This window comes from Sceloporus undulatus, chromosome 8, assembly GCF_019175285.1.
Source record: "Sceloporus undulatus isolate JIND9_A2432 ecotype Alabama chromosome 8, SceUnd_v1.1, whole genome shotgun sequence".
NCBI classification, from domain to species: domain Eukaryota; kingdom Metazoa; phylum Chordata; class Lepidosauria; order Squamata; family Phrynosomatidae; genus Sceloporus; species Sceloporus undulatus.
The window spans coordinates 18,970,247-18,993,267 of record NC_056529.1 but is presented as its reverse complement, the minus strand read 5'-3'; the positions used below and the strand labels follow the sequence as shown (position 1 = coordinate 18,993,267).

Genomic DNA, 23,021 nt, shown 5'->3' with positions numbered 1-23,021 from the left:
TTCTCTTTTAGGCAGGATGTTTCATTTCTAAACACGTAACTCCTTTCCTCTTTCACAATTTCCTCCTAATTTAACACATCTCCAAAGAACTGAGTAACACCTTCACAGGCAGGGAAGGGGCGCCTTGTAAAAACAAAATCAGCAATTAAAAAGGAGAGGGCTAATGGAAACCAGTTGGCAATGAAGAGGACAGGGCTTGCACAAACGATTTAAAAGCCATAACTTGCCGTTTCTTAACTTTGCTCATCACGAGAAGAAAAGCTTTCAGAGAATCCTTAATGAACATTCCAGAAACAGCTGTGCTTTGGACAGATGCTTTTCAGCAGTGGCTATAAAACACAAGATCAAAGATACAGTCCAAAAATGGAGTCCAAGATTGTTGTCAAGGCCGGATTATCAATGGGACAATTATCGCAGTTGCTCCAGGGCTCCAAGTCGCCAAAGACCCCATACAGATGTTGCATGCATGCATCCCCAAGCATCTTGTGTTGTGATGTTGAGAAGAGAGAATTGCTCCTCAGGAGGACTCAGACCTCTCTTGCCCTGCCTTTCCGAAAGGTTAGCAACACTTTGTTGTTGTGTGCCTTCGAGTCATTTCTGACTTATGGCAACCCTAAGGCAAACCTATCATTTCTGAAGTTTCTTCAGAAGGGAGTTGCCACTGCCATTCTCTGAGGCTGAGAGAGTGTGGCTCGCCCAAGCTTGCCCAGTGAGCTTCATGTCCAAGTGGGAAGCGAACTCTGGCTTCCAGAATCATATAGTCCAACACTCTAACCATTAAGCCATGCTGGCTCTCTTGGTAACGCTACCTGACATCAAAAGTGTATTTGCTCCCCAGATGGAAAATAGGTACAGGTTGGTGCTCATTGTCCAACTGGGGAGCAAATGAACTTTGGAGTCACTGAGATACTGGCTTTGGTCAAAGGGTGTCAGGAGCTGCATCACTCAGCTTGTCTGCCATGGTGTGAAATGTTAACTTAAAAGGGTATAGCTTTGTTGTTGCTAGCTTGAGTCGATTTCAACTCATGGCGACCCTGTGGATGAGACATTTCCAAGATCCCCTATCTTCCATTTTTCTGCTTAGGTCCTGCAAACCCATGCCCATGATCCCTCTGATCCATCCATCCGGCACATATCTTCCCCTCCTCCTTCTTCTCCCCTCTACCTTTCTTAGTATTATTGTTTTTTCCTAGAGGTCCATGTCTTCTCATTATGTGGCCGAAGTACAACAGCCTCAACATGATAATCTTGGCTTCCAAGGAGAGCTCTGATCGGTCTAAGGACTCATTGGTTTGTCTTTTTGGCTGTCCATGGTATCCTAAACACTCTTCTCCAGCACCACATGAGTTGATCTTTCTCCTGTCTGCTTCCTTCACTGTCTAGCTATCACATCCATACACAGCAATAGGGAATGCAATGGCCTGAATGATTCTGACTTTAGTGCTCAGTTGTATGCCTTTACTCTTCAGGATCTTTTCTAGTTCTTTCATAGCTGCCCTTCCCATTCCTAGTCTTATTTGACTGCAGCCACCTCACTCACTTTACTTGCTTGATACTTGCTGGTGCAGGGAGCTATTGATATCCGTTGCCATTTGATACAAGGGATATCATTTCATTATGCCATTGCATCTAATGGGACTTGAGTTTCCACAGATTTTGGTGTCTGCAGGGGGTCCTGGAATCAAACCCTAGCAGATACCAAGTGCCCACCGTATTGGCACCCTGTTTCTGTAGTTCTCTACCAACCAGGTGGATTCAGGAATGGTAGTCCACTTGGCCAACATATAGTTTTCTCTTTGTGGTCCTTAGCTGCGGACACTAAAATCTCACTTCATCTTTTTCTTTTCAACACCAGCTGACAAACTATACGGCATGCTCAGTCCACTCCACTCTTTAGTCATATCTTATTTTATTGCTCTGTCCTACATAATGTGATCCAGAATGTCAAAACTGTAGCTCTGTGGTTTTATTATGAGATGATTCCTGAAGACCATCGGCCTCTACATAGTGGTGGGTAGAACACAGGTCTTCAGATATACAGTACTGCTAAACTGCAGTTCCTATTGTCCCTAGACATCACAGTCAATGATGGGCCATTCTGGGAGAAGAAGTTTGACCACATTTGTTCTAAACATTCCAAAGATCTTGTCCTCTGTGGATCTGGAACACCCTTGCTCTAGAAATGTAAGCAAGCTAAATAGAATACCTTCTTTCAGCAGCTGTTAAGACATTTCAACATGGGCCTTTGAGATAAACAGAGACTTTAAGTGGACATCTTGATCCGAAGCATTGTTTACCTACATCCCAAGCTTTAAAAGGACAGAATGAGCTAAACTTAAAAGCAAAACAAAACACACACATACCACCAAAGGGATTGTGTGCTCTGTCCCCAGAGAACGAAATCTCAACAGGAAGATGGGGAAAAGCTACGGACCACAAAGAGAAAACTGTATGTTGGCCAAGTGGACTACCACTCCTGAATCCATCTGGCTGGCAGATTCTGGTAACTGTAGTCTAAGGAACAATTTGGCCTAGGATTAATCTAGCTAAGACTAAACCTGCCTACATTCTAAATCTTCACATTAAAAAATCCCAAAATTTCTCCAAGGATACCGTCCATAACTCCAGATGGGAATCACAAGGTCATCCAGACTGCAACTCCCATCATCTTAAAATAACTTAATGAAGTTAAGACAATAAACCTTAGGGAGGATTCACTGACCTTCTGAAACCAGAACAAACCCCAAATGTCACAATATGGCAGGACTCAATGAAGCCATGCTACACCCACCTTATAAATAAATCTAGAGATTATTTTCATTCAAGTTGTGTTCTATTGTAATATAAACCCAGAAGCTAGAAAAATTGTTCCTTCTGGATTACATCCCCAGAATCCCCAATAGCCATGCTGACTGGGGAATTCTGAGAGCCATAGTCCAAAAAAGTAAATTTCCAAAGCACTAGGCAAACATCTGTATCCCATGATACACTGTTATGATTTTTAAAACATTTAACATGACAGAGGTAAAGGGAAAATGGTAAGAAGCGTTTTCAAAGCACTGCATAGCTACAGTCAACGGCTACTCGGGTTCATGGATTTAGAGACCCTTCCTTGGCACTGGGATTTGGGATAGCAAGACAAAACAAAAAAACCAGTGTCAACACAGCTTAGATGTGTAAGAATCTTGACGTGGCCCTCGCTCAATGATACTGTATACCTGTCAATTATCTCACTTGTGGACTGGAATCATCCTAGTTACACGCCGAATGATGCTTTAAGCAGAAGGAAGGTGGGATGTGGCTCACAGAAAAGTGTATGTGTGGAATCCTAAGAGATGCCAGCTTGGCGATGAGTGGCAAATCCTTTCCCCTCCCCTGTCAAAAAACACAGGGACCTACAGGATCATATAATTATTTTAGAATATACTTAGGCTCATGAAAGCACTGAGAGCGATGTGGCAACTTTATAAACTCTTTCCAGAAGTTACTGCGCTACACTATACATGCATACACACTCACAGCAGCAGTGCTCCTTTATGGCACATAGACAAAAGAACAAAAAGACCAACTTTCTTGGTATGCAAATACCTTGTTTGCCCTGACTGGATTTCATTTATACAGCTGTCTCTCCACAATTGTGGCTTTAATATATTATTCTCTAGGAATCTCTAAGTCCTCCAGCACAATTCTGCTGGAAGTTGACCATAGGAGTTGTGCTGAAGAATCTAAACATTGCCAAAGAAAACATCTCTCCAAGCTTTTGTAAGTCCTCCAGTATGATTCTATGATCAATGTCAAGCAGATGTTGACCACAGAGTTGCACTGGAGGACCTAGAGAGGTGTACTCTTAGGTAATAATAGTGTTTTTTATTTATGGTATTTCCACATTCATAGGGGTCTTTCACCCCTAACCCACTATACTTGTCACAAGTGATCATGTACAAGTCCTGTTGAATCAAACCAAAGGTCCACACAATGTCCAGTATCCTGTTGCTCTCTGTGACTACCTTAAGACTTCTGGAGAAATCCACAAAGCCCCTCTCTCCTCACTGTGTTCCCCAGGACTTAAAACTCAGCAGCCTAGTATCTTAACAGATTCACTATTTTTACTAGATGTGATTCTACCTACCCATTTTCCCACTCCAGTAAGAAGTAGAAAAGCCATTTCTCTATACCTATCATGGATCTTAGCTTCAAAGTCTAACCTTCATAGTGGTGGCGTCTCCAACCCTTCTCTTGTTCATGACTCTCCCTAAATAGTTTGGGATCTTGACTTCTGAAGGAGTGCCTTGCTCTACAATCTTTGCCTGATCAAGACCTGCAGGGAAAGACGTTTCGGCGTTTCAAGAGGCTGGACTAGTGTCAGCATTGCCCTTATTTTGAAACCATGTTTAAACTGTCTGCTCACATGAGTATTTGGGGCCTATAGTGCAATCAACATCTTGATTTTCCATTTCTCAAGACTGCAGGTTTATTTTAAAACACTCCCACTTGAGATTGCTGATATGGATTTAGAAATGTTTTAATAACTGTTAAGTATGAACCGACCTAACCAAAGAACACTCTCAGAGCTTTAAAACCAACTTTGTGACTTTTTTTTTTATTGATGGGCGACAACTTTATACTCCTAGATATCACTAGACTGTGTACACTTAGGAACTCAACATTATAGGAGAGCAGACAGCAAAATTAAACAAAGCAGACTGAAAGAAATATCAACCTTCATCATTTTGCCCATATTTTTTTTTGTTTTAAAATCCCATGTACACAGAAGCATAAATGCAGTTTTGAAATCTCTTAATAGCAATAAAGTTACAATCACCCATCTATATAGACTAACATTTTAACTCCAAGTATTTTGATCTGCAATGTGTACTTAAGCAGTTTCTCATCGCACAATTATTAAAATGTGTATCTCTTCCTATCAGGAACCAGCAACTCTGTATATTATACTTTTTTGTAGAGTATTTTTTTTTTAAATGAGGACCATTTTTCCTTGATAGACAGTGGCTCATTTTTACCATTTATCCAAAAAAAGAAAGTAAAAAGGGAAAAACTAATGGGGAACTTAGGTAGAGGGATTTTTTTTAGTTTTTTCATTTAAGTAAAATCTACAGAAATCTACAATTCTGTTGCTGGTGCAGGGCTGTTTCTACTATGCAATTAGAAAGTGGGAATCAGCTGCAAATCCTATTTTAATCTCTTAGGATTCAGCATTAGCACAAAAAAAAAAAAAAAAAGGAATTACTCTCTGTGTGTATGTGTGTGTGATTTGTGAGACCAAGTCTTTCAAACCCAAAAGACTTCATTCAGCAAAGTCAATAAGCCAACACAACCCGGGCTGCTTACAAACCCCAAAAAGAAAGCCATCCCTTTCACTCTATCCCACAGTTGCAAGAGGGAAGGGGAGGATTCACTCGGAAGAGCATGGAGGGGAGGAGAGTTAAGGGTTAGAGAGAGTTGGCGTTCTAGAAAGCAGGTAATCTGGCAAACACAGCAGAAAAAAAAGAGGAGGTTTCAAAGCAGGTCAACTCGGCGGTAGTACAGGAGGTAGGCTGTGCGCTCGGCAGACGGCTTCACCACCTGGTACTGCGTGATCACTTTGACGGCTTGGTCATCTATGCGCAGCCAGCCATTGAGGCCAATCTGGAAGACGTCTGTAGTGTAATGTCCACCAGTCGCACTGTTTCCATGATGATAGACAACTGCCAAGACACACAGAGAAAATGAAATGGACCGATGAACAGGAAAGCAAAACCAGAGCAGCAAGTTTGGACAGAGGATGGGTTTGCCCAAAGCATGGACTTCAGGCAGAGGTGAAAAAAAGTCACATTTGTGCTGCAATATGGAGAAAGAAACAGCAGGAGAAGTTCCTGATTTAAATCCAGCTCAAGTAAGAGAAATTCCCATCTCTTCCTCAGAATCTGCACTTGCAAGGACTTGAGTAAAGAGTGGTGTCTCCTCTTTCTTATGCAGCTTTAGATAATGCCAGAACTCTGCTGGATTCTCCCACCCACCAAGCCAGACTTCATTATAACTAAGTTAGTCTGGACAGCTTGAATAGGAAATGGGTGCTGGCATTTATACAGAATTTATTTAATCACATTTGTGAAGGAACTGACATGCAACTGTATGCTCTATAAATAGAGACCCTCCTTTTCTCCATCACCCCAATATTTTCTAAGCCATTGTCTAACATGATCATTAATAATGTCATTCCTGAGACAAATTCTGAATTCCACAAGGCTAATTTCTTATTTTGCTACCATCACCGTGGAGTTTTGTGTTGTCTGGGAATGACTCTGGAGAGGATGGAATTCTTGGAATCATTGTTCCATAGATGATAGCCTCCACCAGAGAAGGCAATGGTTCCCCAAACTCTCTGGAGCACCGCAGCTGTACATCCCTGGCTTATACAATAAGGGACCACTTTTATATTTTTTCTATATATGATGGATTTGAAGGAAACTGAAGTGTTTTAAGAATAGTAGGTGCTTTTAAATCCATTTATCTGAGATGAAGGGAGCACATACCTGCAAAGAGCCGGTAGGTTCTTTGGCCTTTAAAAATTTTACTTTTGACACCCGGAGACAACAACTCTGAAAAAAGACATAACATTTTAATGAATTATTTCTTTTAGTATTACCATGTTACTTCCTCTCCACTATAAACGTAAGCAACCAAAGAAAAACCACCCAGTAGAAGGAACACGAGAACTATTGAAAGCTGAATCTGCTGACAATATTCTATGCTTCTGAAATGGCTCAGGATGTATAGCCACCATTCCTGGGGATGCATGGGCTTGTCTTTGATCTCTGTCTATGTCTAGGCTTGGACTGGATCCTTGCCCAAGATTTAGGTGTTACAGGTATAAGAGTAACATTTGTTGTTGTTGTTGCATGCCTTCAAGACATTTCTGACTTATGGCAACCCTAAGGAGTTGTGTCCATAATATCATGGAGTTTTCTTGGCAGGATTTATTCAGAGGAGGTTTGCCATTGTCTTCCCCTGAGGCTGAGAGCATGCGACTTGCCCAAGGTCATTCAGTGGGTTTTATGGTCAAATGGGAATCAAATCAAAATAAAATAATTTTTTAGATCTTTTTTTTTAAAAAAAACACCAATTATGTCAAAATATTGAAAAAATTCAAAGGCAATTTGAAATCAATATCCATGATTTCAGGATGAGCATTTTTTAAAAAAGATGTCAGACTTGTCAAAATGGCAAGGCTGACCACAAAACATTTAGTGACATTTCAGTGAAGAACAGTATAGATTCTGATTTAAGACAAACTATGGAACTAAGTGTTGAAATCCTTTTGTGAGAAACATGCTGAGAGAGACTAAGCATGTGATGAGAGTTGGTAGTTACCAACTTTTAAAAATGTATTTTATGTCATTGTGCGTTACCTGACTAGCCCTGCAAGTGTACACAGGTCTCAACGTAAGATCTCTTTTAAACAGAACCCCTGTGAGATAAAGCACTATTAAAGGCAATGCTTTGTTCAGAAGATTCACCTTTACTTATTTCCAGGTCGACAGGATATTCAATATTTTTAATGAGTTTCTGGCACCCCCCAGTTTTCTCGTAGACGAATCGCTTGAGGTGTAGGACAAGAACTGGAGGGAGTTCTTCTAGTGTCACTCTTCGGCTGATCTCCACCTAACAGAGAGAAAGCAGAATTTTAAACTGAACCATCATCTCTACTAGACTTCAACTAGTACTGAATGAGTCTGACTAACAGATGTCCATCTTCCATTCTTAACTACTGCAGAGTTAACAAATGCTGGAACTCCACCACAAAAGGGAAAGAAATTATGTTAAGCCAGTACATGCAATAATATCTTGAATATCCATCCATCCATCCATCCATCCATCCATCCATCCATCCATCCATCCATCATAGTAATGAATATTTTCAGTATCTCCGGTTTCATAGTAATGACAGTTTTCAGTCTATTGATCACTGTACCGATGCCATTTCTTCCTAACCTTGGTCCAAAACTGGCCTTCAATTCAGTCTTGAACTCTGGTTCTGTACTATACCTAGGACATTATGTACATGAGCTAAGGATACATGCTAATGGATGCTGCGAAATATAAGAGATCAAGGTCTACGTTCCTAATCATTTTAGGGCAAACTTTTAAAAATGAAGTTTGAGATGTCTGTACTCTTCCCAGACTAGACACTGAAATATAAACCAGACCAGACTAGCACCTCAAGTGAACACCCATTTCTTCTAGAAGCCATAATTGAACATTTGGGTTGTCAAGTAAAGAGGAGACTAAAACCTTATATGTACCAAAAACCAAAAGTGAGTGGCTAGCCAAACAAAATCCATGTGGTGAAGCCAGGGAGTTTGTACTGCAAATTTTCCTCCCATACAAGGACGCTTCTCAGACAACCAAAAAGCATATTCTACCACCTTCACTCCCACACAATGTATCAGACATAAAATCCAGACGGGCTAAGTTTGCCTACACATAATTTTTCATGGCAACACATTCTTAGTCTTTCCTCCAGGTTGCACTCCCCACTCCCACTTATAAATATCTAAGCCACCTCTTTTCTATCACATGGTACACCACTGTTTACAAAGATTTCTTGTACTTCCTGCATTATGAGTGGTTATAATTTGATTTCTGATTATATCTATGGACGAACTGATGATTACTACTGGCAATATATTCAAGTCCTTTAACCCTTGTGAAACAAGCACTGCCCTGATTTGCATTACATGAAGTTTGAGAATCAATTTTCAATACAACAATATGCTAAGGCAATGAGCCCTATTGATGAAAATATCTTATTAGGGGGGAATACTTTGAGTCAACTGAATCAGCAACATTTAAAATAAAACCACGAGGACAGAAAAACTGCTACAACACCAAAACCTCTACTCTCCTATCAAAGCTGCCAGGTAAAGGGAGCAAGAACGTATTAGAAAGGATAAACAGCCTGTTTTCCAACTCTCTAAGGCACATTGCCCCATAAATTGTCCTGATTAGGAATACCTTCAACTGGTGACTAGGTTAGAGATGGAATTCCTTAAATGTGAAATTTCATGTTCTCTAGACAGTGAACAAATGCTGTTTTTCTATCATGGGTGTTTTGTGGGGCTGCAGTGCAGTCAGTGCAGGAACATGTTTTGTTTACAGAAAGTCCAAAGCCCAATACCTGGAACTTTGAGTTTAAAGTAACTCAGCTAACATGGCTAAGAATCTTCTCCCTGATGTTTTGAAGAGCTGCTGCTAGACAAAGTAGAAAATACAGAGCCAGGTGGACCAAAGGAACAAGGCAGCCTCATAGATGTGAATCTGTTGCCTGACAAAACACCCACGCCATAATTAGGTGTAGTATCTGACTGCAGAAGTTTATAACCAGCTAGAAAAGAACATACCTCTTGCTTAGTCTTTGTGGTATAACCCTGGACCGACTCTCTTGCCACCAAGCTTTCCAGTGCATCCTGAACCGTGCGTATCTTATCAGACTGGATATCCAACTGCAGAGTGAAAAATGGCTGCAGAGTTGCAGATTCCTTTGAACTCTGTTGGTAAACCACTGATCTAAAGAAATGAGGAAGAGTTAAAAGTTGTGTTTGTGAAAACTGTTCAATAATGTGACTCCAGCAAGGACTGTCGGCGAGACCAGGGTGCCAGCACACTTTCACACACCTCACAGTGTAGCCCCATAAAAAGCATGCCTCATAGTCCAAGTGAGCAGCAAAGTTGCAACTGGATATGTCTAGGCACAACAATTTACCTTTTAAATAGGTGGCAAGGCTTTCCTGCAGCATTTAACATCAAAATTATCATGTTTTGGAAACCAGGAGTAGATTTCTAGCAGCTTTTTTTGTTTTACTTTTCAATGTGGTACCCAGTTGCCCAGCCTACTTTTAACCGTAATTAGGAGGGAATGGAAACTATCTACACACACAAATCTGTCTCTCACATCTAATTGATTTTCTGCTTTATTGTCCATTAGAAGACTTCAGCATATTCAGATCCTTAGCAAAGCTTGTGCTGAACTTGTTGAGGTTTTCCATTAAATGTTCAAAGTGAAATGAGGAATAAAAAACTAGTTTCCTTGAAGTTTAATGGCCTTGACATTCGGCTCCTCCTCAAGATTCTCTCTCTCTCTCACACACACACACACACCTCTTTACACAGTAGCATCTTTATTTTAGTGTAAGAATTGGCTCTTTCTTGAGTTATGTGAAGCCTCCATAATGGCAAGATTGATGGTTGCAAGGTACAAGCTGCTCCACCCACTCTGTTACATTACTGCCATGTCTGCCACAGTTTCCCCACAGAGAACTGGCAAGGGACTTATCCAGATGAAGTACTCTTTTACTATACTTGAACAGCAGTAGGAGTGACTGTTCTGAGTCAGTAACCACTCTTAACACAGCTAATGTTTCAGATTAGCATTCTGCAGGGGCATTTTCCTCAACAGTCAAATGAGGGAGAAGAAGGGAGAGGGAATCAGAAGAAGTACATTATCCACTTTCTCTTCACCATGCATGATGCCATAAACCTCTCCTCCCTCTCTTTCAGTCTATATGAAAAACTAAAAACAACACACATATCCATCACAGCAGAACCCAAAACTGTCTTCTTAGGGCAGCCTTTCCCATTCTGCTGCACCCCAGAAGTTTTGGGCTAAAGCTCTTATCAACTCTCAGCTAGTATGGCCAGTGGCTATGAATGCGGAAGGTTCGTTCATAATATGTGAAGAATAGTAGGTTGGGGAATTCCACCTTGATGATAATCTCCACAGGTAAGCACAAAAATGTTGTACATGTTCTGGCATGAAAAATTCACATACATTCGTGCTTACATTTTAGAAGTTCTGCATTTGTTTCTCTTTGCAAGGCACAACTGAGCCAGAAATCATGAATGAAGACCAAAACACTAACAAAACAAAACAATATCTAAAGATGCCAACAACTTCAGTGGGAGGGAGAAAGTGTTAAACCAGCTATTTCTAAGGCTTGGTTAGCTACTACTAGACAATTCCTATCTCTGACAGTGGCCTCACAAGAGAAAGCTACCCAACCTGGGATCTTGTTTCTGCGGTGACCTACTTTGTACAGTGAGTAGGACAGGCGTGGCAGAAAGCAGACAACACATGTGGGACTAGAGCTTTGTGGTTCTTGCATTCAGCAGGACATTCTGGGTTTTGTTAAAAAAGAAAAGAAAACAGGAATCCCTCAGTATCATCTTGCTTCCTTTGGATGTCACTCGACATGAATAATTGCTACCAGATTAAACATACAAAGTGGAGGTCTCAAAATATATCGAACTGGTTCTTTTGAGGCCCATCAGCTTCCAAATATTCAGACATACAGTACTTCAAAGGCAATGAAGGCACTAGATGATATTTATCTTACAGCAATTTCCTTATATCAGCTTTATGGAAGTACTTTTACAATCAACAAAACGCTACAACTGAACGTCCACTTCCTTCAACATTGCATTATGGTTTATCAAATAGAATATGTTTCTTTTCTTACTCTGGGGAAAGAGGCATGTCTCTAAAAACAAAAATCAGTTCCTGCTCCATGTGGCCCTTGACCCAAATTACAAGAAAGTTTCAAGTTTAACTACTATAGTTCAGCAGCTGTGGTTCTGTGCATTTTTGTTTGGAATTTATTTTCTACGCCACATATTTTATTTTGTTGAATTCTATATAAAGTGCCCAGAGCATAAGCCTGAAGGGTGGTTCAATTTTGTCAAAAAATAAGTGTTTGTCTATGTATAAATTGATCAAGTCACAGTTGGAAGCCCAACATAGCTCTGCTTGAGTGTGGCCCAAGAAATTGCAACTTGGGGACAGAAGATTCCTATATCTCTTAAATAAAACACAACTACAGTCTGTATGCAGTCATTAACACCAGCTAAAGCAGACACACTGAATCAATGGGCGTTCACATCAGTGCTGACTCACCAAGTTTGTTGTAGTTAATAATTCAATTTCCGGCTTGTTTTCATTTATATTAATATGGACTCAGCCTGTGTTATCCCTTATCAGAAATTCCAAAATCCAAAACTACTTTAAAAAAAGTTGAACCACTCTTCAGGCTTAAGCTACAACACAAGTGGCACAGAGCACATCTGTACTGTATTTGCATGGCTGGAGACATGAGGATCTGTGAAATGGTGGGAATCCATGTCTCCCATCATTTCACATATTCTGTTTGTCTCCATCTTCCTTATGTCCCCATTATGTATATGCAGATATTCCAAAATCCCATAATATCCAGAACATGAAACAAGCATGCCAGATAGGGGATCCTCTGTAGTTATAACCACTCAAGCACTGCTTAAAAATACAACTTAAGAGTTTTACTGAGAATAGTGGAACGGTTCAACAGCTTGCTTTTACAGCAGACAGTTCTAACAATTCACATTCTAATAATAGGTCAAACTCATCAGTTGTTTATTTTAAGCCCTGTAGTGTAGTGGTCTAAGCATCGGACTATGACTCTCGAGACCAGGGTTTGAGCCCACCATTCAACCATGGAAACCCACTGGGTGACCTTAGGCAAGCCACATTCTCTCTGCAAAGCCAAATCCCCTCTGCATACATCTTTCCAAGAAAATCCTACTAGTTACCATAAGGAAGGCAAACAACAATATTAACCTGGCTTTCCAATTCTACTGAACTAGTTAAGGAGGTAAGATAGGAAACGGAAATAAAAATTAAGAAAAATGCATGTCTGTCCATTTCCCTCCCACTTAAATATCCCCACTTCACGTTCTACTAAATATAATTAAAATGTAGTATACCTTATGTGACCACCAAATATATCTGTAATTGGAGTCTGGACAAAATCCGCCTGCCGAGTAACAGAGGACTTGTTGCGTGGTCCCACTTGCTCCCATTCATCCTCACTGCCGTCACCTTGCTTCTCCTGTTCCTCCTCTTCATTTAAAGGCTGAGTCTCTGGGCCATTGGAAACTGCAAGTTCTTAGAAGAGGAAAGCATACATTTGTTCACACTTGCACATGATCTCTATAAGATATTGGGGATGGGTTGTTTTTGTGTTGACAGCAATCTAAACGGTCAGGAAGCATTTCCTGAAAAAAGGAAGCCTATCATTAAAGTCAGCTGTCAATATTTCTACCTAGCTCTCAGGCCACTATTCTTTCCTACCTTAATGCTAAAATAGACACTTAACATTGCTTGCCACTAGTCATAGTTTGTTCCTCAACTCAGACATGGAAACTATGATTTTATCTTAACCAAGTAGAGGAGCTAAGGAACAGTAATGAAAACCATTTGCAAGTTTTGCAAAAGCAAACAAATAAACAAAAAAGGGTGAAGAAGGGGGAGCTTGTCTTAATTAAAATTTGTAGTACAAACAGTGCTTAAATACAGTTGATGCAAACCACAATTTGCAAACCTATGCCGAACCATTATTTTACAACGTGGCTCAAAGCCAAATTATTAACCTTCGTTTGCTCACTGAGACATAATAAACCATAATGATTGGAGAGAACAAACCATGCTTAAGTATCCTGCCTATTCAGGGTCTATACTTAAATAGATTTAAGCTCTTTAATTTGTTTTTTAAGAACTTACTTTCACAGTGTGGAGACAGCAATTTCTTTAGGATCAGCATTTCCTCATGTAGGCCATTTAGAATAAATCCCAAATATTCTTCAGCATCTTCTTGTCTCCCCTGAATAAATAGCAAGCTGTTATTATTCATGATCTGAAGAATGATTCAAAGGCACACAGCACAACAAAGTTCAATTAAGTTTACAATTCAGCTCTGTATTCTTTTTTAATAACCTCTGTGAGACCTTAGTACAAGATCACTCCTATGGGAGCATCCTGTTGAACATGTGAAATTAAGCTAGAAAGAGGACAGGCACCTAGCCCCTTCCCCTTCATCCTGCAAAGCTCCTGCACACACAAGCTCCACTTCTGACCTGTGTATGTTCAGTGTACTGGTTAGTAGTGCAATTCTGTACAGTTTAGTTAACCTTTAAAATCTTCCCTGCAACTACAGCCCTAGAAAGATAGGGCTCTCTGCCAAGGAGAAGCCTGAAAACACATGCAGTTGAACATCCTCTAAATCTCCCTTTGGAGCTTCACATTAAACAAATTAGGTCTTAAATTTTCTCTTGCAAGGATAGGAATGAAGGGTGAAGGGCTAATGAGTACAGTTCACCCGCTCATCCCCCCAAGTATGCCTGTTTTGAATGTCTGCAGAGGGTTCTTGTACAGGGCTGCTTCCATCCTATACCAAGAGAGGAACAAGTGTCTTAATACAGCTTTACCTCACCTTTTCAGAAAGACTTGACTTGATAACTGTCAACAATCTATAAATATACGTAGGTTCAAATGCAGCTCCTGGCCTGATGTCTCTTGCAATTTTATCACCTAAAGCTGCAAGAAAAATAAACAAAAAGTTGGACAAAAGGAATTAGTTTAAGCAAAATCAATTTTTAAAACTTTTGAAGCTTCCTTTCTGAGTTCATGACTAGAAAAATGTAGTGTTCGTATTCCGAGTAGCCATTGTTCTATTTCCTTTACCAAACCTAAAAAGTGGGAATAGAAGTGTGAAAGTCAAGGAGGGGGACAAAATTTTCCCAATTTTTTAAGTTTAAAAGAAATATATTGCTTTCATTTTGTTCATAATTTGTTGGGGGGGAGCTTTTAAAAAGATGTTATAACAAGATGTTCATGCTACCGGGTATTTACTCCCAACAAATGATTTCTAAGCATAGTGTGGATGCCATGTTGGAATGGAATTTTCTAATACAGAACATATTCAGGAATGCAGTGTGGGAATTCTGCCAAGGACAGCAATTTCTACAATGAGGTCTTTTGCACAATAGATATCTGATGCCTATCATTTGTCACCAGATCCCTCCATTTTCTGTAGCAGAAACTGGTCAGTATTTTGAAATAGTCAGACCCAATCACAAATTAACCTGCTATGTGAAACAGTAGAGAAGTGTGTTCAATCTGGGCAAACCTTCAGCTTTTAAGACATTCACAGAAATGACAATAGTGAAGTATCAAAAGCAGAAGAAACTGCTGATGATGATAGGTCAGGAATTGAGGTCAATCTTAGTTTATTATGAAACTGAGGGCCTGTACAGACAGACCAAAATAAAGCTGCTTTAGGTCACTTTGGAGGTATGCTGTTTAAATGATGCATGCATCATAAGAGGCTAGAAGCCGTGCCAAAGCTGTGCTCCAGTCCTTAGGATTGGAGCGTGGCTTTGGCATGGCTTCTGGCCTCTTAGGACGCATGCATCATTTAAACAGCATACCTCCAAAGTGACCTGAAGCAGCTTTATTTTGGCCTGTCTGTATGGGCCCTAAGTTAATACTCAATGAACCCTGGATACTCCTTTGTTTAGCTTTGGACACTCCTTTGTTTAAAAAGGGCTGAAAGTATTTTGTCTGATGGATACTATAGAAGAGATTAAACTTAGAATGCAAATAGATAATCCGTGAACAGAGCAGGAGTGATTACCCTACCATATGAAGACACATGAAATCAACAAAATACAACTGAACAAACATTGAAGTCTCTCTGTGCCTCCAAAATTGACAGAGGCGACTGGTGAAGGAGCTGGGCCTCTTCCTGCTCTTAAAAATATAGGATGCAGGTAAACTTACAAACTGTTAAACTTGTAAGAGTTTATAAGTGTAACAGGGAGGAGTGCCCCAGGAGATGCTGAGTGGCTTTTAAAGAGAAATAGAAAAGCTCTTTGTATTTTATGTTTCTTGATGTGAGCCCATTTGTGCTGTAGGAGCACTAGAACCTGGGCTGCATCATACAAAGGCTACATTGAGCTCCTCCACACAACCCATATGTGATCAGACAGTTAACAGCTCGTATTTTCTACCCACCTTGTTTTGCCTTAGGAGGGACTGGCATGTTTGTAAACTCATTCATTAGGCGGACACTAAAGCAGAACAAAAAGAAACTGGTGTCAGCTAAAGGGGCAGCAAATATTAACAGGTAAAGCTTTCCAGCCAAAATAAACAGAACAGAACAAAACGCACTTAATGAGGAACTTGCTGAAACTGACAAGCTTCAAGTAAGACAAGCTGCATCCAGTGAGTATTCTTCAGTAGTATATTTCAAGACCAAAACTGCTAATTTATCGCTCATTTAAGGGAATTTTCACTTAAGGGAGACAATATACACCTGTTTTACTAATTATCTTTTTCAGGGAATGGAACCTTAGATATGTTTTCTTCCCTTGGCCAAAACTGGAAGACAGTAATTTCTTAACTTCCAAAATTGCTCCAGGTAAGGTACATGAAATGACCTGGGCACAATTCTTAAAGGACAAGGAAAGGTGGCAGAAGTCAAATTCTTACAGGCAATGTTCTGTACACAAATACACAGAGCTCATAACAAACAATGGGATGAAGTGCTCCTTCCTCATCCTCTCCAGGTTTGTATTAAAACAAAGTTTCCCGTTACTTTCGAATTGTGAAATTTTGGCTTAATGTCAAGTCAACAGAGTAAGACAACAGGCCAGGATCTAATTTTAGTTATTAACAAAGATTAGTAGTGAGAAAGATAACCAAAACCTATCCATTCAAGTAAGAAGCTACAGCTTTCTTACAACTGTGGGGGGAAATAATGTGTTTCACCTTTGTATTAATGTAAGTATATTCTCAAATTACTGGAGGAGTAAGAGTAATACAGATGGGAGTTGGAACTGTTTCAGTGGCAAATGAAGACATAACAAGATGGCAGTTAGAGGTTAACTTAGCTCCATGCCACGTCCTAGACACTCTTCTGTAACAGAACAATTACCGGATTCAACACAAATAAAGCCAGGTGATGTCTATAAAAGGTAAATTTCAAATTCATATTCATGGGCCTGTTACAGACTGCCAAAATAAAGCTGCTTCGGGTCTCTTTGGAGGTCTGCTGTTTAAATGATGCATGCACCCTAAGAATCCGGAAGCTGCACCAAAGCTGCCCTCCAGTGCTTAGGAATGGAGTGTGGCTTTGGCGCGACCTCCTGACTCTTAGGACCCATGCATCATTTAAAGAGCATACCTCCAAAGAGACCCCAAGCAGCTCTATTTAGGCAATCTGTAACAGGCCATGGATTCTGCATCCAAGGATTCAACCACGCACAGCTTGAAATATACAGTATATCCAAAAAGCAAACCTTGATTTTCCCATTTTCTATAAGGGACATTATTTTACTACGTCATTGTTCATAACTGGCACTTGAGCATCCATGGATTTTGTTATCTACAAGGGACTCCTGGAACCAAAAACCAGTGGATACCAAGGGCCTACTGTGTAACTTGAACGTTTTATTAATTTTCAAAAAGCGGGAGAGAGACCACCAAAAGGCATACTGATGTAAAACCTCATTTCAGTCATCATGACTGTCTTGCAAGTTACTTACAAGCTGTCTATCATTGGTGTTGATGTACATGGCCGCTGTGATTTCGAATACATTGGAATGGACTTCATGAGGTGAAACATTGGAGGGCAAGCCACCAAAGCTTGCAGTGTCTACAGAACTGCATTAAGGAGTCAGTTAATAAAGATAGCCAGAAGGAGTTCTCTCACATTTTCTCATGCACCCACCCATCAATCTTTGGCAAAATAAACTTACAACTCACTATGGTACAAGGAAGCAATTTAACAGTCATAATAAGATCCAGTGGCTCTTTGTACCTTTTCCCATTCACAGGATGAAATTGAGTTTTTAAATTTAACAGTACAAGAATCAGCTATATGTATTGATGACATCTGATAACAAGAACCACAATAAAAATGGAAAGCATTTCACCAAAGTAAGGATACAGCGTTGATATAACACCAGTTTCCTTTATTGATCAGCCCTCGTGGTTGCAAGGATACTGGTTTATGTATTAGTTTTACATTTTCCAGTAATTCTGTTGAATGAAGAACACATTCAAACATATCAACAAAAGCCAATCTGTTTTTAACTGAACACAGACTCTATTACACAAAACAGAGGAAGGAAAAACAGAATTTGAGCATCCCCTTGTGGCCAAATAAAGAAGTTTAGACGCACAAATTGCTTGCAGCAAGGTCCTCATTATGCTTTATCACCACTTACCATTACTCATTTTTAGATGGATTTAGAGGTGAGGTAAACTTCACTGTACAGCTTTACCTAGAAGTACTCCCGGGTATTTTAAGTTGTCTATTTGTTATTTATACTATTTGTACAATTGTTTTAATGATACCACCTACCCAGCTGAACTCTGTGGCTCAGTATGTGTATACTTGCAAGTATTTTTCCCCCTGGAGAGAAGAACTAGGTAGCAGCTTTCTTTCCATTCTAACCACACACATGTTCAGCAACATACCGACACACCTGCTTTGCTTTTGAAAGGGCTGAGTGTGTTGTAAAGGAATGACACCAGAGTGTAAAATGCAGTAGACGGCTGAATTACTCTAAGCCAATATTCAAGTCTGTTCTGAAATGTCTGACCTCACCTGCATTAGGAAATAAGCAGGACTAGGCTTACTCAGCAGCATGAAGCTCCACAGGCTAGATCCTGATTGACATCCAAGCAACTCTGTTTTATATAATCAACATTACCAAGAGCTGTCATAGACTTGTGATTGAATTGCACGATGATAGCCTAACAACTGTTCTGCTCAGAAAATGCTACACACGGGGGGACATTTATGCACAGGCCTTCCACAGTCCTCCTGTTTTCAGATTACTGGAATAGTATAATGCGGCTATGACTGCCACCATTTGATGAAAATACAGTGAAAGTTCAGATAAATGATCTTGTGAGCTTACAGAATACAGACTGAATATCCCTTATCTAAAATTCTTGGGACAAGCATTTCGGATTTTGGAACATTTGCATACATGAAATGAGGTGTCTTGGAGATGGGACCCCAGTCTAAACATGAAATTCGTTTTTTTCGTATACACTTTATACACACAGCTTGAAGGTAACGTTATACAATATATTTTAATAATTTTGTGCATGAAACAAAGTTTGCGTACATTAAACAGAAAGGAAAGGTAGCTACGCTCTCAACCACCCGTGAGTGTGTGGAACATTCTGTATTTTCAGATAAGGGATATTCAACCTGTTTCTTACAAACACATATGGAGTACAGGTATACCTCAGCTAACAAGCAGATGTGTACCTGAGCATTACTTCTTTAACAGAAATTTTGATGCCAGAGGCAGAAATAACATAGAAAGGACAGAGGTAGACTCCTACACCACAAAATAGAAGAGCAGTATATTTCAGCAATCTGTTAATTCAACATGCCCAAGTGAAATGAAATGACTGTGTTTGCTTAGTAAGGGATTCTGAGGACTGTTGCTGTTTACTTTGCCTGTCATAGGCAGACACATACAGCTATAGCAGGATCACCTATAGTAGAAACCTATTCTTTCCCAGCCCTAACTTTATTGCAGTAATGTAGACTTGATACTGTAATAACAAGTAGTTGTTTCACACACAGAGTATGTGCTTAGACTTGATACTGTAGTAACAAGTAGTTGTTTCACACACAAAGTATGTGCTTCTCCAGCCTTTGTTGGCCATCCTTCCGCATGCTGATGCTACTAAAAAGGTTCCTGCTAGGCAGAAGATGAGGAAAAGAGGTTCTGGGCAGACATAAAAAGACATTTTAAAAAGATGTTTCTTTATCAGAGGGTTTGATAACTGAAGTATGCCTGCCTATCATTACAAGCACATCATTTTTATATGTAATTTACTCTTCCAAACCTTCTACCGAATTGTAGATAAAAGATTACTAAACTTAGACTTCAGAATCAAATGTGACCAAGTATGACTGTTTTAGGGAACTAGGCATTAATGCTTGAAAAGAAAAAGCATCTCCTATTTAGTAATAAAGGAATACAGCAGGAACACCACTAAAAAGAAATAAGAAGAAACTATAAAGGAATTGCATGGCACAGAAAAGGACAAGTTTTGGAATTCATCTTTGACAAGTAATTCTAGTATCCAAGAATACCCATAGCCTGAAATTTCCTGAATCGTAAGGAAAACTGTTCTAGCCAGAAGAGTTAATTTCACACACCAGACAGAAGAATAAATAACTTTCAGTATCATTCTCTGTCCTGTTTTCATGACACAGGAAACTTCTCTGTTATACAGAACACCTCATTAGACACAATGAGCAAAATGCCAAGCTAAACATGTCTACTTTGTCACGGTGACTGACTGTAAAGCAATATTTGGCAGGCTGGCTTGGGTGCTGGCTTACAGCCCCAGGTTCATTTAAGTGAATGCCACCTAGTTAATTTTACCCACTCACTTGATGGGAAATACAAAGGAGGAAGGAGCAAAATGGGTGCATAAATGATAATTCATAATAAACTGGGGAGGGGGGAGATAGGCAGCCTGGTTTACATTTATGTGTAAATGAAGCCAGTGTTTGACTTCTGGCTTACTGAGCAATAAAATGTTTTCCTTTCGTGATTAGACAGATGGTAAAGAAAGTAGACAGCTCTATTCAGTGTTTCCCTCAATAGCACTCAGCTCTCCCAATGGAGAGGATAAATCTCCCTCATTCTCAGTTGTAGGTGGAAAGGGGGGGGGGTGCTGAAAGTAAAGACCCTCTGACACAGCAAACTTTCAGTGCTGAGTTGGCAAGGCTTATGAAATGGAGGCTGACCCACCACAACACCAGGAGTAAGAGGCTGGCTCTAGAAGAAAGAACTAAATTGTTCCAGCCTAGACAAACTCCGCCTTTCACTAATGCAATGGTACTCAAAGCTTGTTACCCTTGGGATCCCCTTTTGCATCTACATTGCACTCCCCCTTCCACTCAGAGTAGCAGATGAATAAAAATATTTTATTTAGTGTGTGTATTTTGATTCGCACAATCATCTATATTCATATTTTAACACTTTATAAGGAAATAACATTGTTCAAATTAGAACCGTTTTGATTAAGTAAATTCAGTATTTGCTTAATGTGCAAATTTTACACATAAAAAAGTTTGGGAATAGAAGGAGGAATCAGGGTCTTGAGGTCTCGCCATCCCCCCTTGAGCACTCTCATGTCCCCCAGGGGTCCCAGGCCACGGTTTGAGTACCACTGCACTAATGTATGTGTATGGAAGAGCCAAGCATCCTTCACCACAAACATGCTGAAAGAGATGTATGCATCCATCTGTACAAGATGCATACAAGATGCTAATTATTCCACAAATGGGGAAAATGTATCCTTCCAGATGTTGTGGAACTGCATCTCTCATCCCTCAGCACTGACTATGCTGGCAAGAGTACACAAGGAGTACAGTTCAATAACATCTAAATGGCTACACATTTCCAAACTGTGCTCTAAGCAAAGTCAAGAGATGTTGCTGTAACACCCAGTTAATCATTTTCTGATTGCTACGCTACTGAAGTCAGCAATAGTGCCATGTGAAAGTGTTACGACATTTTGAGCCAGGCCTTCCAAGCTTCCTAGGATAGCCCTGCTTATCCTTCCAGCTTAAACCTGCAGTGTGTTAATGATACCTGCAATCTTTATGGCTACAGGATCCTCAGAAACTGGAACAGGCCCCTCTTTCACTTCAACCTGTTTCTCCGGGACCACAGGAGATGTGGCAGGAGGGGTATACTTAGTCTCCACATAAGCCATAGGTGTGGAAACAGAGGGCTTGGAATTGTGAAAGAGACTTGCCCACGATTTCGCAGGCTGATTAACCACAGCAGATCCTGAAACAGGGGTGGCTGCCTCAGTAGTAGATGAAGCATCCTCAGGCTTCACTTGGTCTGAGTCAGTGCTCTCCACAGTATGCAAGTCTACCCCATTGGCAGCTGTGCCCTCATTAGAGGATTCAAGTGTTTGACCATTGGTAACGCCAAGGGTTTCAGTAGTATCAGTACCAGCGTAAGGCTGTACAGCTGTCCTTAAGGGGCTATCCCTCCCAGTCTCGGAAGGGACGCATGACTGTTCTAAATTAGCAATGCTGCACACTTCAGGCTGCCCTGCAGTCCTTGTAGCATCTACAGCATTAGAAACCAAATCTTCAGAAGCGGCTTCACTAGCAAAGTCCACAGAATTTTCAGGGCTGTCACAAGTCCTTGGAGTGACTGACGGGGCATCACCTGAAAGTTCTACATCGTCTGTGCTTAAGCTATTAAGTCCTGTTGAATTTGCATGTCCGTTCACCAAAGCCTCAGCAGGAACAATGCCATCGCTGGCATCTTCCAGGTAACTGTAATATCCAGGAGGTCTTTTTTTCTTCTTTTTTCGTTCCCGTTGCCCAAGGCTCCCAGGTAAACTATCATTCTCAGCATTAGAACCACTATCCAAAGCGAGAGCAGGGTCAGTGAACTGGCAGTCAATGGAGTTGTAGTTGGTTTCGTTGAGTACATCACTTGGCGTTTTCTGGGTAGGTGTGCAACCAAGAATGAATTCTGGTGCCTGTGGATTCAGAGTACTTGAAATACTGTAATCACTGTTATTCAGCACAGAGGAATCTGTCTCAATAACTTCATCAACACCAAATTCAATTCTCTGATATTCTTCCCCTGGAAAAGGGGAAAAAATATTAGTATATTTGAGGGGTGAGCAATGAAAGAGAAAAGAATACCAGGAAAAATTCCCACTACTGTTTGTATACATAGAAAAAAAGCTTGCAAGCATCTCAGATCCCTTCCAAAGATTATGGCTTCTGATTAAGAAATGTCTATAATGGAAAACTGAAAATAGATGGATTATTATCTGCAACCCTTATAGTGTTACAATGTCAACACTAATTGCGATGTCAAAGGAATTTGAACAGGACATCTAACATTTTATTTCATATGTCTGATACTATGCAAGAATTAAGTGACTGCTGCTAACAGACATCTCCTGTAAAATAAATAAAAATACCAGTGTCATTCTTCAGAGGCTGGGGAATTTGAAAGCACTGGGCAACCTAGAGATCCCACTATCTGATAGAGACATTCAAAAATGGCTACTTCAATTAAAGCCAGGAACACTTTAAATAAGTAACCTGAAAGCAGCCAGCTTTAAAAAC

The 23,021-nt window shown here is 40.2% G+C and overlaps 1 protein-coding gene across 1 annotated transcript in view; it reads right to left on the bottom strand.

Annotated features, from left to right (window-relative positions):
* Positions 1 to 4,584: 4,584 nt before the first annotated feature.
* Positions 4,585 to 23,021, bottom strand: part of USP10 (ubiquitin specific peptidase 10) — a 34,503-nt gene continuing 16,066 nt past the window's right edge. Inside the window, exons 4-14 of the mRNA XM_042437613.1 lie at positions 21,508 to 22,527; positions 17,817 to 17,908; positions 17,413 to 17,522; positions 15,881 to 15,936; positions 14,298 to 14,401; positions 13,589 to 13,688; positions 12,793 to 12,973; positions 9,402 to 9,567; positions 7,518 to 7,662; positions 6,534 to 6,599; positions 4,585 to 5,705 (exon numbers count right to left, since the gene is read on the bottom strand). Coding sequence (XP_042293547.1) covers positions 5,518 to 5,705; positions 6,534 to 6,599; positions 7,518 to 7,662; positions 9,402 to 9,567; positions 12,793 to 12,973; positions 13,589 to 13,688; positions 14,298 to 14,401; positions 15,881 to 15,936; positions 17,413 to 17,522; positions 17,817 to 17,908; positions 21,508 to 22,527 — 2,228 coding nt within the window. The 3' untranslated portion in view covers positions 4,585 to 5,517. The remainder of the gene's footprint in view (positions 5,706 to 6,533; positions 6,600 to 7,517; positions 7,663 to 9,401; positions 9,568 to 12,792; positions 12,974 to 13,588; positions 13,689 to 14,297; positions 14,402 to 15,880; positions 15,937 to 17,412; positions 17,523 to 17,816; positions 17,909 to 21,507; positions 22,528 to 23,021) is intronic.